General features: G+C 32.6%; 1 protein-coding gene across 1 annotated transcript; it reads right to left on the minus strand.

The window, feature by feature from the left end:
- Positions 1-419: 419 nt before the first annotated feature.
- LOC131940106 (WD repeat-containing protein 25) lies at positions 420-15720 on the minus strand. The gene is made up of 7 exons (XM_059298686.1): positions 15717-15720; positions 15387-15683; positions 15061-15231; positions 14768-14937; positions 14176-14314; positions 13166-13305; positions 420-660 (listed from the first exon to the last, which is right to left on the minus strand). The coding sequence occupies exons 1-5, from the start codon at positions 15718-15720 to the stop codon at positions 14189-14191; spliced, it is 768 nt and encodes a 255-aa protein (XP_059154669.1). The 3' UTR covers positions 420-660; positions 13166-13305; positions 14176-14188.
- Positions 15721-16690: the final 970 nt, after the last annotated feature.

Below are 16690 nucleotides of genomic sequence, written 5' to 3' on the forward strand. Positions count from 1 at the left end.
GGCGTGGTCCGCACCCCCCAGCTGTTACCTCTCTGACACCAGTTCGAAAATTCAGCGAGGGTTGCGTTCTTGTATTTTCAGTGTTCTATTAGTATCTTTAAGTTTTGCAGGTGCTAGACTAGAATAGCTCAATTTGGCATTGCCAAACATGCAGATGGGAATATTTCACATATTCGTCCAACCACTAGAACTTGAGTGAAAATTTATTTTAATAGTCGAAAATTGTTGTAGGGGGAGCGGCTGCTACCCCCTCCCTGTATACTCTACTAGTTACATATCTCATTATCTGGTTACAACTTGTATACATCTGTCTTTTCATACATCTCCTAAGAGTTTATATAATAAATTTACTTTCAAAGTTAATTACAAAAATTTCAGATAATTTCAGAAAAATTTAGATTAAAATAAAAGACTTCATAAGTATTTGTCATGGAATGTTTATTTAAACAAGCATACATCACCACCCCACGTAGAGCAAGCAACTACAGATGGTAAAACAGGATGACACATGACATCAAGAATCACTTCATCATGATGGCTCAATTGAGATATAATTCTGCCATTGTGTTGATTATAACAATAGACTCCACCTTGTGAGCTTCCACTGTAGACTAGACTACCATCAGGACTTATGTCAAATCCAATATTGTATCCATCAACCTAGTTTTAAATAAAAGACAAGTATTTCAGATTCTGCAATCAAAGCGACCGTAAAAAAAACAACAACAAAAACAAGCAACACTTAAGGCTGAAATGTGAAAATAATTCAGAAATATAATATTTTTAAAATCAATTTTATAAAAATTGCAAATCCAGATAACCTAAAACTATTTTTTATTTTTGAGTCTAAAGACTACATTGCTATTTATGTTCTTGAAGCCTAGGTTATAACCTGAAGTTTCACTTTCATAAGACAGACATTAATTGGCTCTACAGGAACTCAGTGATCAAAATTCTGAAGACTACACTTAAAAAAAAAACCTTATGATAGTTAGTAATTTGTACTCAAACTTTGCGGATACAATTTTAAATAAATTATTTTCTTTAAACCACATGACCTAGTATGGCCATTTTCGTTTTCAGTTTCTGTGATACATTGTAGATCTCAACAATCAAATGGTTTTTGGCTTTTTTTTTAAAAATATTTTGTTAAGTTACCGAAAATACTAAAAACAATTACAAATATTTGTGAAGTCCAACAAAAAATCAGATATTTATAACCAAATTTATTCTATTAACAACGTACGGTATTTTAAAAATTTAATGGGCCTTTCAAAAATAATGTTGAGACTTTTAACGGTTAAGTTCAGGTCGAACGCTTAGAAAAGATACCGTCAATGGGGCAACCGACAGAGAGGACGATCCAAGCAATCAGTGCATTGCAGTGTGATGGATGAAGCTGAATTGATTTGCAGGAGGCCGTTGAAATCGGAAAGATTTAACAGACCCCCTAAGTTTGGCATTAGCAAGGAACCTAATGAGAAAATGTGATTTATTTTCGTTTTAAACGAAGAACGGTTGAAAATAAACGTTCGAGGAGACATGAAGATGCAAACAAAATAAAAACTTAAAAGGCAAGCATTATTACAAATATGAATATGTAAGCTCAAATATTATATATACCACACTATTTTTTAATGAAATTAGTTCGGGAAAGAAATCATGGAGTTTGTTTTGAGTGATTTGAAAAGCCAAGTAATCTTTTTAAGTTTCTCAAACAAGGTAATGATTCTAAGAGGCCAGTTCTGCATCTTGGATAAATGTGCTCCCACCCCACCTCCCCTTTTCCGATACAATTTATTCCTTTACTGAAGTTTCAGCTTAAGCCTTTATTTTGATGCTCTAATATATCATATATATATATATATATATATATATATATATATATATATATATATATAATATATATATTTATATATATATATATATATATATATATATATATATATATATATATATATATATATATATATATATATATATATCAGATATACATATCAGATATATATATCAGATATATATATATATATATATATATATATCAGATATATATATATCAGATATATATATATATATATATTCCATTATATATATATATATATATATCTGATATATATATATATATCAGATATACATATATATATCAGATATATATATCAGATATATATATCAGATATATATATATATATATATATATATATATATATATATATATATATATATATATATATCAGATATATATATATCAGATATATATATATCAGATATATATATCAGATATATATATCAGATATATATATATATATATATATATATATATATATATATATATATATATATATATATATATATATATATATATATATATATATATATATATATATATATATATATATATATATATATCTGATATATATATATATATCAGATATATATATATCAGATATATATATATATATATATATATATATATATATATATATATATATATATATATATATATATATATATATATATATATATATATATATATATATATATTCCATTAGGTAGTCCAGACTGGCGAAAACGTGCGTTTTAGGGTCAGTTTTTTTGCGGTTTTCAAAAAAAAAAATTTCACTACTTCTACTTGTCCTATAATAATAAAAATTATATGTCAATAAAGTTTAAGTCTTTATCCGTCGTAATCTGGTATTTTTATATCTGTAACACATGTTTGAATGTGTTTTATATTTGTTTGAAAAGTATCAGTAACGTCAACAAATTTCACCGTTTTGCGAGTACCGATCGACCCCACACTGTTTTATTTGGTTGCGGCTTCGCGACGAAGCATCGTATTAATGTCCCGTAACGCCCGCTGCCGCCCGACATCGTTAATGTCCCGTAACGCCCGCTGCCGCCCGCTTACAATACGCATAGAAAAATTAAATTTGTTTCATTAAAATTTGGCCTACAAATCCTAATTTTTAACTAAACAGGAAGTCGGATAGTTGCAGCATCCTTTTCCGGTCTTCTAATTTCAATGGCGCTTTTGAAAGATAAAAAATAATAGTTTCTTTCTATCTCGAAATTTTAGATTCATCTGTCCTATTTTTAGTAGATTTAATATTAAAAATAAAATAAAATAATGCCTCTAAACGTATCTAGGCATGTATTTTATGAATTATATATCTTAAACGTAACCAAATTGATATTTAACTGTTAAATTCGATGCATAGTTGTTTAGACAAAAATAAATAAAGTTGACTACCAAAAATGACCTGTTTTGAATTTTCTCCGACATTTTTATTTTTATACTGTACTTTTACCGAATATAATATATTCTATTTAATACTGTTGGAAAGCCAGGTTTATTCCCAACACTAAGCAGTACTTTTTATCTTAATTTTCAATTTCATTTAGACAAAAACAAATATTTTGTGAAACTATTCACTTGATCATACAGAGTTATGCTCTTTACATTGCTCTTTACATTGGGCCGTCATGGGTGGAGTTTTGGTAGAATGAATGTCATTTTAAAGGGCGAATTCGATATAAAGTTCACTCTTATAACTACTTTGTGTTGTAAATTCAAGTATTTCTGATTTACGGTCGCGAAGCCGTGCCCTCAATAAACATATAACCCTCGAGTCAATTTTCAGCCCCGAGTGAGTAGCTCGACGAACGGTTTTAAAGGTTGACGACCGATGATGCTAAACGGATTTTACCCTTGCTAGAGCCTTCAAACAAGTTGTAAGTATCATTTTTAAAGTTTCATTTCCATTTTAATAAATGAATTTTAGTTTGAATGTCAGTTTGGTTTAATTAGTACACGTTATTGATGTAAATTTGAACGCTACTAGTCCACGGTTTTAGCGTGTGAACTACGCTTGTACACAGGGTGTTTAGACGTGAAGCTATTTAATTCAGGACATTCTAGGGACTTAAAATATGGATGCACTTAACTATTAGATGCTAGTGTTTACTAATTCTTTAAAATCTATCTAATGGGATTAATGATAGGGTCGTATTACTACAGTTTATCTGGACTATCACGTCAAAATTATGAATCGACAAATTCAAAATGGCCACCAGACAATACTGGTTACTATGTGGACGAACTCAATTATTTACAGGGAACGAAGGTTAAATACTTATAAAATATTAATGAAACACAAAAGAAATTTATAATTATAATAACTCTACATTTTTATTAATTTATTTAAAACAAAAGACACTATTTTTTAAGGACTAATGTGATTAATTTTTTATTTTCTGTTGTGCACTCTGATTCTGATTCCCCTGCTGAATAATGTGAAATGGTCTGCGCCAGTCTCCTTAATAAAATGTACCAGATCAATTTTTAGATGGTAATTTATTTAGATTGTACATGTTGTGACTTAGTTTTAAATGTTATATTAGTTGTAAGTGTAGTGTAAGTAGTACTAGTAGTATTTCTCATTATTTATTTATTTTATATGCATATAGTAGTAACAATGAAGGACAGTTAAGTTGTCCTATAGGATGTTGAGAACCACAGTATGGCACCTTCATCGTTGGATATCTCAACCATTGTGGTACAAGCAACGAATATTTCATTCAATAGAATTAATATTAAAAATATACTATCAAGTATAATTACTTTTAACAAAAAGGTGTTTTCAGGCTTTTTCATGTTTCCAGCTAGTCATAGGACAAATAGGCTAGTAGTAAATTTAAATATATTTTATTAATCACTAAATAAATTATTTATTCCATAGCTGGAGACATTTATGGTGGCCTATCAAGAACTTTCCTTACAAGGGAAGGGAAGAAGGCCAAGCCCCCCCCCCCCCCCTTACAGTTCCCAAAACTTATCGCTTACTCTTGATGCTCTACAAGATCAAGGTTGAGGGAAACAAGGCGTACAAAGATGTGGAGTTGTCGTTTTAAAAACTATTCCCCCAAAGCAGTTATCAACCCGATAGGTTTGAATGTAGCATCAACTGCTGCATCACTTGTAGACATCACGTCTTTATTAGATTACATTACATTACTACATTAAATTTTGATTCTGTTGCTCCAGAACTAGATAACTGTGGCATTTTTAAAAATAATATTTTAATTCATGTGATTTTTGACAATAATGAACACATTCTTCCTGTTAATATTACCAACACGATTGTTTTAGAGTTATTCTATGTCCAAAGCAAAAAAAAAAGGATTTTTTTTTTTTTGGTATGAAAATAAAAGTGACCAAAACGCATTTTTGTCATTTTCAATTATTTTCTTACCTTAGAAAGACTCATTTTAGATGACTGAAAAAAATTGGGCATATATATTGCAAACTTTGCAGTAACTTTACCAATTTCTACACTTCTATGTTATTTAGTTTAGAAAATATGGGTTCTCAAAAATGGCACTTTTTAAAAATCAGTTTTTTACCAAATTTTGCTTTTTTAAAAATCGCATAACTTTTTTATTTATTGAAATATTTTCATCAAATTTGTGGCATAGAGCTTACAATTAAAAGTTCTTTCATGACATACTCACTCCAGAAGTCTGCAATCAATAGTTAATTTCAGTTTGGACTACCTAATTCCATTCCGTCAAGTTTATTTATACCAAAAGTCACACCCCCTTACACGTCCAGGAACAACTTGAATTGATATTTTGATTCATAGACAAGATAACCTTTCAATAAGCAGCGTAATGAACTGTAGAAAAGAAACTACTGGTCAAAATGTACGACTTTGCAAAGTACTTTATTTAGACAGGTGTTACGAGCTCCAGGTCTGATGTGTTTTATTTTTAAGATTTTTATAATTAATAAAAAAAAGTCAGATACCTCTTGCAGAGGTCTTACTGGCAAGCCCATAACTGGTGAATCAAGAAGTAGAATACCCTTGCTTACACCGCTTTTACGTTTACGACATGTATTTTATAAATTTCTAGAACACAAATCCCGCCAAAATTATTTGTATCAGGCAACATTTTCTCTACAGAACATATATGATTTAGCGTTCACACTTAAGAACAAGTTGCAGAACATTTTATAAAAAAAGCATGACAAATGAATCGGAGCGTCTGCTATTTTGCGCGCTCGTAACTGAAATGAAAATGGCGTTGCCCTGGTGCCTACAATTTTGCAATAAATTAACTAAGAATTAAGTAAAAGATGAAGACTATCTTTATCACGTAACTATAAGAACGAAGTCTAGATGATGACTCACATAAATATAGTCAGAGCATGCTGAGTGCAGGAAAGTTATTTATATGTTGTGACCCATATTCTACTTAAAATGGGTCAACTACGGGAGAATAAGACAAAATTATTCAAGCGTTTTAATCAAATGCATTGTTGATGAGGAAGGCTTGTACTAAATTTGATATTATGAGATGAATTTATTTGAATCTTGAGTAACAAAACTATGTGATATTAATATTAAGTCCTGTGCCAAATTAATTTATTGGCATATGTTGGTCTACTCGATGTAGTGTTTTTTATACTACAATCACTGGGTGATTGAAATGTTTTTTGTATTAAATATTACATGTGTTTAATTGTTACACATAATGCTTTTGCATTTTACAGCTTGTTTTTCAAACACTGACACATTTTAATTATCAGGTTGAAATCATTATCGTTCAGAAATTTCATAATACGGTAGCAAAAATTGCAATCAACTCGTCCATACACAGAACCTTAAACAAAATCAATAATGATTGATCTAAACATGTTGGCATCAAATGCTTCCCCTTTTACAATCTAGAAATTATTTAGTGAGTGATATAATCACCACACACTGTTGCATTTTTCTGTACTATGAACTTATGATTACAAATGTTCAGTCTATAATGAATTTATGTTTTTCTCTATTGAGATGTACATTTTTTTTGTCTGGCACATGATCCGGCCCTATTCACATTGTACTTCAAAAAAAAATGTTTTGTACAAATTTATTTGAAGTGTAACAGACTGTAATATTGTGAATTGTATTTGGAGAGAAACGTGTGTGATGGTTGAATACCTGGCCATCAGAAGTGAATGCGTGGGCGATCAATTACTCCATTTTCCATGCTTTTTGGAGATCGCTCACTGACTGAAGTGAGAGAATGTAGGCTTTATATTATAAACTGGGTTAAAAGCGGTGTTCATCAGTCTCCATACAGCCACCATAGACGAAAACAAGACAGAACTATGCCCGAGAGTGTGTGAAAGATATGTCGGTGTGTTCAAATGTATTTTCTACTATTTTATATTAAGTATCAGCTGTAGACTCATTCAATGATGGATTCATTTCTAATGTATAAAGTTAGCTAGTAATTCAAACGAGTCCAGTTTCTTGTATTCCGGAACCCACAATCATCGGTGTGTTTGAACAACAAATACACGCTGTGACACAAATATAAGATGGTTTTAGTGTAAAAAATACGGGGAAAACTAAGCCTATGGAGAATGAAAACAAAAATTGGTCCCGTCGAGAGTATAGAAAAAAGGCGAATGGGATAGAACTCTGCGTAGGCGCACAATTATAAAATTTCCAAATAGGTATTTTTTAATGCATGGAGTAGGCTATTCCACCAAGATATTAATACATTATTTAATTTAAAAGTGGTCTATTAAAACAAAATTAAAAAATAAAAATAGAACACTGGCTAGAAACTGGCTGAGTAAAAAAATAAACTTGGAGTAATCTCCCCTAAACTTTCTCGAATATCTATCTATCTATCTATCTATCTATCTATCTATCTATCTATCTATCTATCTATCTATCTATCTATCGATCGATCGATCGATCTATCTATCTATCTATCTATCTATCTATCTATCTATCTATCTATCTATCTATCTATCTATCTATCTATATATATATATATATATATATATATATATATATATATATATATATATATATATATATATATATATATAAAGCACTGTATGTTTGTGTGTGTGTCCTTTATGCATTACTACACCTCTCATCACATCGCCGTGAAACTTTGGGGAGTTGTTGAGAATATTCCTGGGGAGGTTTCTGCGAAAAAAAATATTTCAAATTCGCAGGGGCGGCGCCCCGACAGGGCGCGATTTGTTTTTTTCTATATACGGTATATAAAAATAAAAGTCGATTTTGGTTTGGCATCGTTCATCCGATAGCCATGAGACTTTGGGGAGCTCATTATACCACTCTGGGGAAGGGTTCTGTAAATAAAAACATTTTTAATTTCGCAAGGGCGGCGCCACGGGAGGGTCCGATTTTTCTCTATATACGGTATATAAAAATAATAAAAGTGAATTGCAATAACACCGTTCATCCGATAGGCATGAAACTTTAGGAAGTTGTTGAGAATATTCCTGGGGAGGTTTCTGCGAAAAAAAAATTCAAATTCGCAGGGGTGGCGCCCCGACAGGGCGCGATTTGTTTTTTTTCTATATACTGTATATAAAAATAAAAGTCGATTTTGGTTTGGCATCGTTCATCCGATAGCCATGAGACTTTGGGGAGTTCATTATACCACTCTAGGAAAGGGTTCTGTAAAAATATAATTTTTAATTTCGCAAGGGCGGCGCCACGGGAGGGTCCGATTTTTCTCTATTTACGGTATATACAAATAAAAAAAGTGAATTGCAGTGACACCGTTTATCCGATAGGCATGAAACTTCGGGGAGTTCATTATAAAACTCTAGGTAAGGGTTCTGTAAAAAAATCTTTTTAAATTTCGCAATGGCGGCGCTACGGGAGGGTGCGATTTTTCTCTATATATATGGTATATAAAAATAAGTCGATTTTGGTGTGACACCGTTATCCGATAGCCATGAGATTTTTGGGGAGTTGATTAGAACAATTCAGGGAAGGTTTCTGTAAAAAATTCTTTTTTAATTTCGCAAGGGCGGCGCCACGGGAGGCTGCGATTTTTCTCTATATACGGTTTATAAAATTTCGGTTTCACACCGTTAATCCGTGTACCATGAAACTTTGGGAAGATGATTAGATCACTCAATGGTAGGGTTCTGCAAAAAAAATATTGTTTAATATTGCAAGGGAGGCGCCCCCATGGGGGGAGCAATTTTTTTTCTCTATACACGGTATATAAAAAAATAAAACTCGGATGCAGTTCATTCGAGTGCCATGAAACTTTAGGTAGTAGATGAGAATACTCCCGAGAATATTTCTGCGAAGAAGAAAACTAAAGTTTCTTATGGGCGGCGCCATATAGGGTACAACTTTCCTCAATACACGGTTTGGCGCCCAGAGTTTTAGAGCGACTGTGTTGGCACTTGGCATCCGTTAATCGAGCGTGTGCATAGCGAGTAAGGGGTACTACTATATTCAGCGGTAAAACTACAACAGGCTTCTAAAAATAACTTTGTAACGCGAAGGAAATCCTTCTGTCCGGTTTCGTCACCTTGCGACAGATGAAACAATAACTTTTTGAGAGCCTACTGTACAGTTTCGTAACTTTGTGAATGATGCAATAAGCATCTATTTGTAGACGATCCAATCAGAAATAGAGATCGAGCATCTAATAATACACCATTAGTAACGATAACATATTGCATCATTCACACTGATGTTTAAAACACGTCAAATACTTTTTTACGTGCGAAAGAAAATAATCCTGTTCATTTGTGTCGCTTTTGCGAATGACGCAATCTGCATCATTGTTAACAGGATGCTATTTGGCACGATGGCTCCTGTTAGTTTTTAAGGAGCCAGTGGTGCCTATGCGGTAGTGTAATCGAGGGGGGTGCTCCTGAGAGCGCCCCTCTACGTCCCTGACACATAGGTGGTCACCGAAGTGTGTTCTACCTGATTATTTTTCGGTGAGTGATTAAAGTACACATAAGGTTTTCACGCGGTAGTGTAGGTAAACCCGTGTCGCGGTAGTGTAGGTAAACCCGTGTCGCGGTATTTATGATCCAGCGCAGGCATTGTTTACATTAAAATAACTCACTTTTAGAAAACAAGGTCACGCGTCTAAGAATATAGGATGGGTAACGTATGGATGAAACCCTTCTTCTATTCCCGCGGCAACGCGCGGGGACGGGTACGCTAGTTCTTATATAAAACATCAGGGGATGAGAGCTCCATTTTAAACACTTAAAGTTTTTAAAATAGAATAAAATCTCGTAGAAAAAAAGAGTTGCACACCAAGTGAACGCCAAATAAAATTGGCATAATAGTGCGCAAAATTATTAGTACTTTATAAATTCACATGCGTTTTTTTAGAATTCGGAAATAGCCTAAATTACTACTTCCGGTCAACGGAAGCTACTCCAAATTTGTTAGAATGCAGAGAATTAGATATTTTACTTATATGTGAAATTTCATTTATCTATCTGAAATAGTACTCAATTTATAGGCTTTTGAAAAATTCAAAGTAGAAAAGTACCACTTCCGGTTATCGGGAATCGCTCAAAAGCTGATACGGATCTACGATTTTGATAAGAAACTAATATATGAAAGTTCATCAACCTAGCTGTAATGGTACTCAAGTTATCGTGTTTACAGACACACACATACACACACAGACATACGGACAAGATTGCAAAATTATGTTTTTCCGACTCGGTGAGATATAAAACGACGAGATTTGCAAAAATCTCAATTTCTTTTTTTTTGCACGATTACAAGACTTTCTCTATACTTCGTATATACGAGAAAGTAAAAAATAAACATTCCTAATTCCAAAGTAGATCAGTACAGTGCAACATAATAATATATGAGTGTTTGTGACTTATTGGAAGCATGTCAGTTAAGAGATAATCTTTGGGTGTCGTTAGATAACTGAACACAGCTGGCACGAAACAAAAGCAACATTATCGAGCATTTCACAAAGTCATACGCAAGGCACGTGAGTTTCTGCCCAACCTTTGCCTCCAGTTTTAAAAACGGCATCTGGTCACCTGCTTTTGAACATGAGGGTCAGTTTCGTCACCAGGCCGGTTTCCGAACTCGGTTTAGCTAGCGTGCGTAATACATACTAGACCACACTATCCAGTTGTAATAACATTTTACAAAAGGTTGGGGATACGGGGTCTGGAGAAAGCGTCTGGCAACACTGAGGATAAGCTATGGATGAGGGAGGGGTTGTGTGTAAAAAAAAAGCGTGACTTTATTCGTGCACGATGAAGGGCAGATTTAAATCCGTACCACGTTTAGAAAAGCAAGAGTTATCCCAGGACTACATAGCAAACTTATCAACCATACTAGTAGTATATTAGGTCACTTTTGGACCGGAATGGCGCTGGCGCAGCAGCCTGGGACAACGAGATATAGCAAAATATTCGCAGGGTGAAGGGTGAGGCGCAGAGTGAAGGGGGTGGCGCAGGGTGAAGGTACAACGAGATATAGTAAAATACTCCGCCAACTGGCGCAGGGTGAAGGGTGAGGCGCATGGCGCTGGGTGGATGTACAACGAGAAATAATAAAATACTCGCAGGGTGAAGGGTGAGGAGCACGGTGAAGGGTGAGGCGCAGGGTGAAGGGGGAGTAGGACAGTAGGTCGGTGACCTTGTGACGTAATCACCGCAGGCGACCTTGGGACGTAATCACCACAGGTGACCTAGTTACGTAATTTGATTGTTTTTAATGAGTTTGGTGACCTTGTGACGTAATCACCATCAGTGACCTAGTTACGTAATCACCAGCGGTGACCTAGTTACGTAATTTTAATGAGATTTTAATTAGTTTGTTTTTATTAATTTTTAATTAGTTTAATTTTTTAAATTTAAAATTTTTAATTTATTTTGTTTTTAATTAGTTTAATTATTATTAGTTTAATTATTTAAATTTAAATTTTTTAATTTTAAATTTTAATTTGTTTAATTGTTGTTTATTTGTTGGTGAACTTGTGACGTAATCACCATCGGTGACCTAGTTACGTAATTTTAATGAGATTTTAATTCGTTATTTTTTTATTAATTTTTAATTAGTTTAATTATTATTAGTTTAATTTTTTAATTTTTAATTTATTTTGTTTTAATTAGTTTAATTATTATTAGTTTAATTTTTTAAATTTAAATTTTTTAAATTTAAAATTGTTGTTTATTTGTTGTTTATTTGCTATATTTCTTTTCTTTGTTGTATGTTTTTTAATTTTTAAATTCTCCACCACAACGAACGTGTACAAAGATAGAAAATTCTTTGTGTCGACTTCCATTAACGACACCTGGCACGCATCGATCCGCCAGCGAAGCTTTCCTTTTGACAGGGACCGTGCAGTGATGAATCGCTTTTCTCGGTCGGTTTGACAGCCGCGGTTGATTTATATCGGGTCAGTGAATGTATTGGAAACCCGAACACCATAGGGGGGTATGCTGACAAGATTGTAGACTACCTCTGTCCATTAACTATGTTCACATATCGGACGACCGGTCATTCTTTGATCATATTAAAATTATTGTTTCCACATGTCTTACGAACCGAGACAGGCTGGCGCCACACTTTCCACTAACAGTTATACGTACAGTGTCATAGGTTTTTTGATCGAGTAAAGAAATAATGTTGAGCGACCCGCGTCGAGCCCGTGTGTTGGGCGCCACACTTAACGGCGGCTCCCGGGCTTTTTTCATTACCTTGTTTTTAAGTTTTCTTGTACTAGATTTATTTTAATTTTTTTTTTCATCATCTGTTAACTTTAAGGTTCTATAACTCTATATTTAAATACAATTTTTGATTCAACCGAGTTTACTTTACCTAACGTAAGTACATGTAAAGGTGGGTTTCCCATAGATATGTAATGATTTAGGCCTTTTTGACTATGACTTGTTGTCCAGGTGTTGACATGATACGCTTTTTTGAGATACACGTACACACATTCACACATGCGGAATTCATACTAGGTCGGTAAAGGCGGAGAGAACTCATAGGTATACATTATCATGGTGACAACAAAAGCAACCCTTATTTTATTTACATGAAAGAGTGTTTTCCAAAAAGTGTCACCATGCCGTTGTCATTTTCGCAGCGGGGTTTATTTTAAGTGCACCCCGTGCGCTCTTGTTTACATTTTAAAAGACGTGTCGCGTGTCGTCCCCACGTGTCTTCCCTTATAGAGAAACGAGTGTATAGCGTAATATAATCATTAGCTTTGTAACTGTTGCTCATGTAATGACTTAGTGTTACTATTGTTTTTTATACAATGATGTTAGAGATTTCATTGCACAGATTTCATTTTTAAACACTTAAAATTTTCATACCTTATGACAGCCATAACACTTGACCTGTCCATTTTGTATGGTGATAATGTTGAAAATCTAGCAATGTAATTTCCCTGTGACTGAGCTAGAAAATTCAAATTGTTGGGGTGAAGTTTAAGTCTAGTACAACTGTACCTCTCCTGTTGAATTGCAATATTTATTAAATTTAGAAAATTGGTTGTAGACATCTTACAAAAAGGTAAGTTTTATGCTTTGTACAATCTTTTTTTTTTAAAGTTGGAAGGTAGTGTTAAGTTTTAGTTTATCTGCAAAATTTTTAGGTTTCATAACTGTCATGATGAATAGTTTCTTTTTAATAAAATGCTACACAATATTTTAATATGGGCTAACATTGTGGGTTATATATATATATATATATATATATATATATATATATATATATATATATATATATATATATATATATATATATATATATATATATATATATGTATAACCAATAAAAAAATATCATGTTATTGGCGGTACAAAAATAGATATAGTTTTATCTTGATAGAACCAGCACAATAACAAGAAGTAACAGCTGTGTGTCCTGGTGTGTATATAGGCAGTGCTACTTAAGAGTATGTGTGTTTGTTGGGTTTTTGTTTTTTTGTGTTTGCATTGTTTTCTTTTGTGTTTGCATTTGTGTTGTGATTTGTGTTTGGTTTTGTTCTGTTTCCAAGTTGGTTCATTTAAAAAAGATTCACTGTGGCTGAGCCAGGGTATGCAGGCTAGTTAGGCTAGAACAGTCATAGGTTAATTTGGGAGGTTGATGTGTCCTTGAATAAGCCAAGCTGTTAAACTAATGCTATGTTAGTACCATGCAGTTGCTCTTAATTTTTTTTGGGGGGGGGGGGGGGGGGGGGGGGGGGGGGAAGGGAGATTTTGTCCTCCCCCCCCCCCCCTAGTTTTAAGTGCGCCCCCCCCCCCCCCCCCCCCCCACTAAAAATGTCTAGTCTACCTGCTTAAAAAGCATAGCGTGATCCTGTTCAAGAGAGATAACTTACATGAAAAATTTGATTAGAAAGAAACAGCCTTAGATCTTGTGTCCCAGATTAAAATGCTTCTGTCAGATGAGTCTCGAGATACAATATCTGTACAAGAAACTAATTCATCACCATTAGCTATGAACAGCAGATCCTGGACCTAAAAAATGAAATGAGATAAATTACAAAAAGAAAAGTTAATTTAGAAGAGCTAACACACATGATCTCTAAACATTGTTAAACAACAGAATTCATAAGAAAAAACATTAACCTGTTCAAAACCACAGGACTCACAACAAATAATAATAATTTTGACCTGTTATTTTATGAATAGTTTTGATATTCCAGTGTTTATTGTAAATAAAAAAAAAATGGATTTTTAAATTTAATCACACATTGTGTAATCTGTGAAATTTAATAAACTTGAAATTATAATTATCCCTTTAAATTTTTTAATGATTTGGGTTCAATATGTAAATTTCAAAAACCTTTTAATAGTTGTGTTTATTATAGAGACAAAAAATATCTAGGCCTTTCAGCTAAGTCATTATCTACAAAAAAAAAGTGGATAGGGCTCTAATTTTTTCTTCTCAACAAATTGTGATTGACTAACCTGACCAAACTTATCTTTATATGTAAAGTGGTTGACAGGAGCTTGTGGGACCCTACTGTCCCACATAAGGATTATGTTCTCTGAGCCGCTAATAAACAGGTGAGGGTTTAATACATGCCCATGACAAGCTGTTACATAATCTGCATGTTCACAAAGTGCCAATATTTTTCCTGAAAATACATGTTTAAACTGTTTTTCTAATCTAATCATCTAGATTGATAGATAGATATACAGATATTTAGATATAAAACTTAAAATTGAAAATAAGAGTAATAAATTATAGCAATTTCTACCGGTTTCTACATCTGTAACTAAAGCTGTACAGTCATAGCTGCATGATAATAGGTTTGATCCTCTATTAACCAACTCAACATTTTTCACAGCTTTCTTATGATGAGTAAAAGTTGCCAATTTGTAATTTAGGTTGGACCAAACATTCCAAATCTGTACAGCTGCATCCAAACCTAAAAAATAAACATATTAAAATAATTATCAACACTTGGTTGAGTGGAAAATATTTCCATCTTCCATTTCTTTAAATATGACTACAATTTTGTACATGTTTAAATTAACTTTTGTTTTTGTTTTAAGTTATTTTAATTAAAAAACAAACAATCACCTGCAGTTACTAAAAGGTGGCTATAAGAAGGTATATTCCAATCCAATCCACTGATTGGCCCATTATGTGCTTTCCAAAAATGTGAATGTTTTTTAAAAGGCTTATTTAAAGTTGTGCCATGTAAGTGCTGTGAGATTTTACTATGCACATAATATATTTTTCCTTTTAACAATTTCTGAGCCTTGTATGTTGATAAATACTTTTTTTCTAGATTAAAAAAGCTCGAATCAGAGTTCTTTTTTATTCTGTGATGAGTACTTTCTCTCCTTTTAGAATTTGGAATTTGACATTTCCTTACTCATAGCAGTTAAGGATGATCCTAGCACAAACTCATTGGAAGAGAAGCATTATTTTGTGATGCAACAGGATTTCAAATAATTACTATCTTTTTCCTCATCATTTAAGATTTTGTTGTGGGAATGTTTGTTGCTTGTGTTGGTCAAGGATTCTGGAAAAAATGTGCCCCAATATCTTCCATCTGGTACCTCAACTCCAACAGGAATTTTATTATTTCCATTATAATTTCCTTCCTGTTGATAGCTAGCTAAAAAAACAGTTTGGTTTGTTGTTTGATTTATTGCTTGAGACTAGTCCAAAAAAGTCAATAGATTCATCAGAAATTATATCACTTATATTTTTCTTTCATCCTTAGTGTGATCAGGGAGTTCAGAATTGTCATGTTCTATAAAAGTAGTACTATTCATCTCTTCACAGTCACTTTCACTACTACTTCCGTAACTTTTTAAAAAATCCATTCTCTTAGGAAAGGACTATCTAAAATAAAAAATGTATATACATAAGCACAAATAACTAACTTCGATATTATTTATTTTCTTCTTGTCGCCATTACTATTACAATTTAGACTTTAAAAAATGACATTTGAATATTAAGTACAAAAAGACGCCATATAATATATATATATATATATATATATATATATATATATATAATTATATATATATATATTTACTTGTATATTGGCTATTAAAAAGTGTTTCACTATGGTGTAGACCTTAAAATGGTAATTTTTTATTTTTTAGAGAAAAAAACATTAAAAAGAACACAAAATACAATACGAAGCACAACATGACCAGTTTTGATATAACACTAATTGTAATGTTACTTATTTATGTAATATTAAACTGACATATTATCAACTTTAATACTATTATGTACAGTAATTTTGAGTAATTATATATAGATCTATACACATATATATATATAAAGCAATATACTTGTGTGTGTCTGTCTGTTTTTTATGCATAACTAGACCTTGCATCCGATCGCCATGAAACTTTGGAAA

Source organism: Physella acuta, unplaced genomic scaffold (genome assembly GCF_028476545.2).
Source record: "Physella acuta isolate Inbredline_101_S28 unplaced genomic scaffold, ASM2847654v3 ptg000021l, whole genome shotgun sequence".
Lineage (NCBI taxonomy): Eukaryota > Metazoa > Mollusca > Gastropoda > Physidae > Physella > Physella acuta.

Excerpts from the sequence above, each read along its gene's own strand:
- LOC131940106 (XM_059298686.1), bottom strand. Across the intron at positions 15,232-15,386 it reads CCACCTTTTAGTAACTGCAG|GTTTGGATGCAGCTGTACAG; the intron begins GTGATTGTTTGT and ends TTTATTTTTTAG. Across the intron at positions 14,315-14,767 it reads ATAAAGATAAGTTTGGTCAG|GTCCAGGATCTGCTGTTCAT; the intron begins GTTAGTCAATCA and ends TTCATTTTTTAG.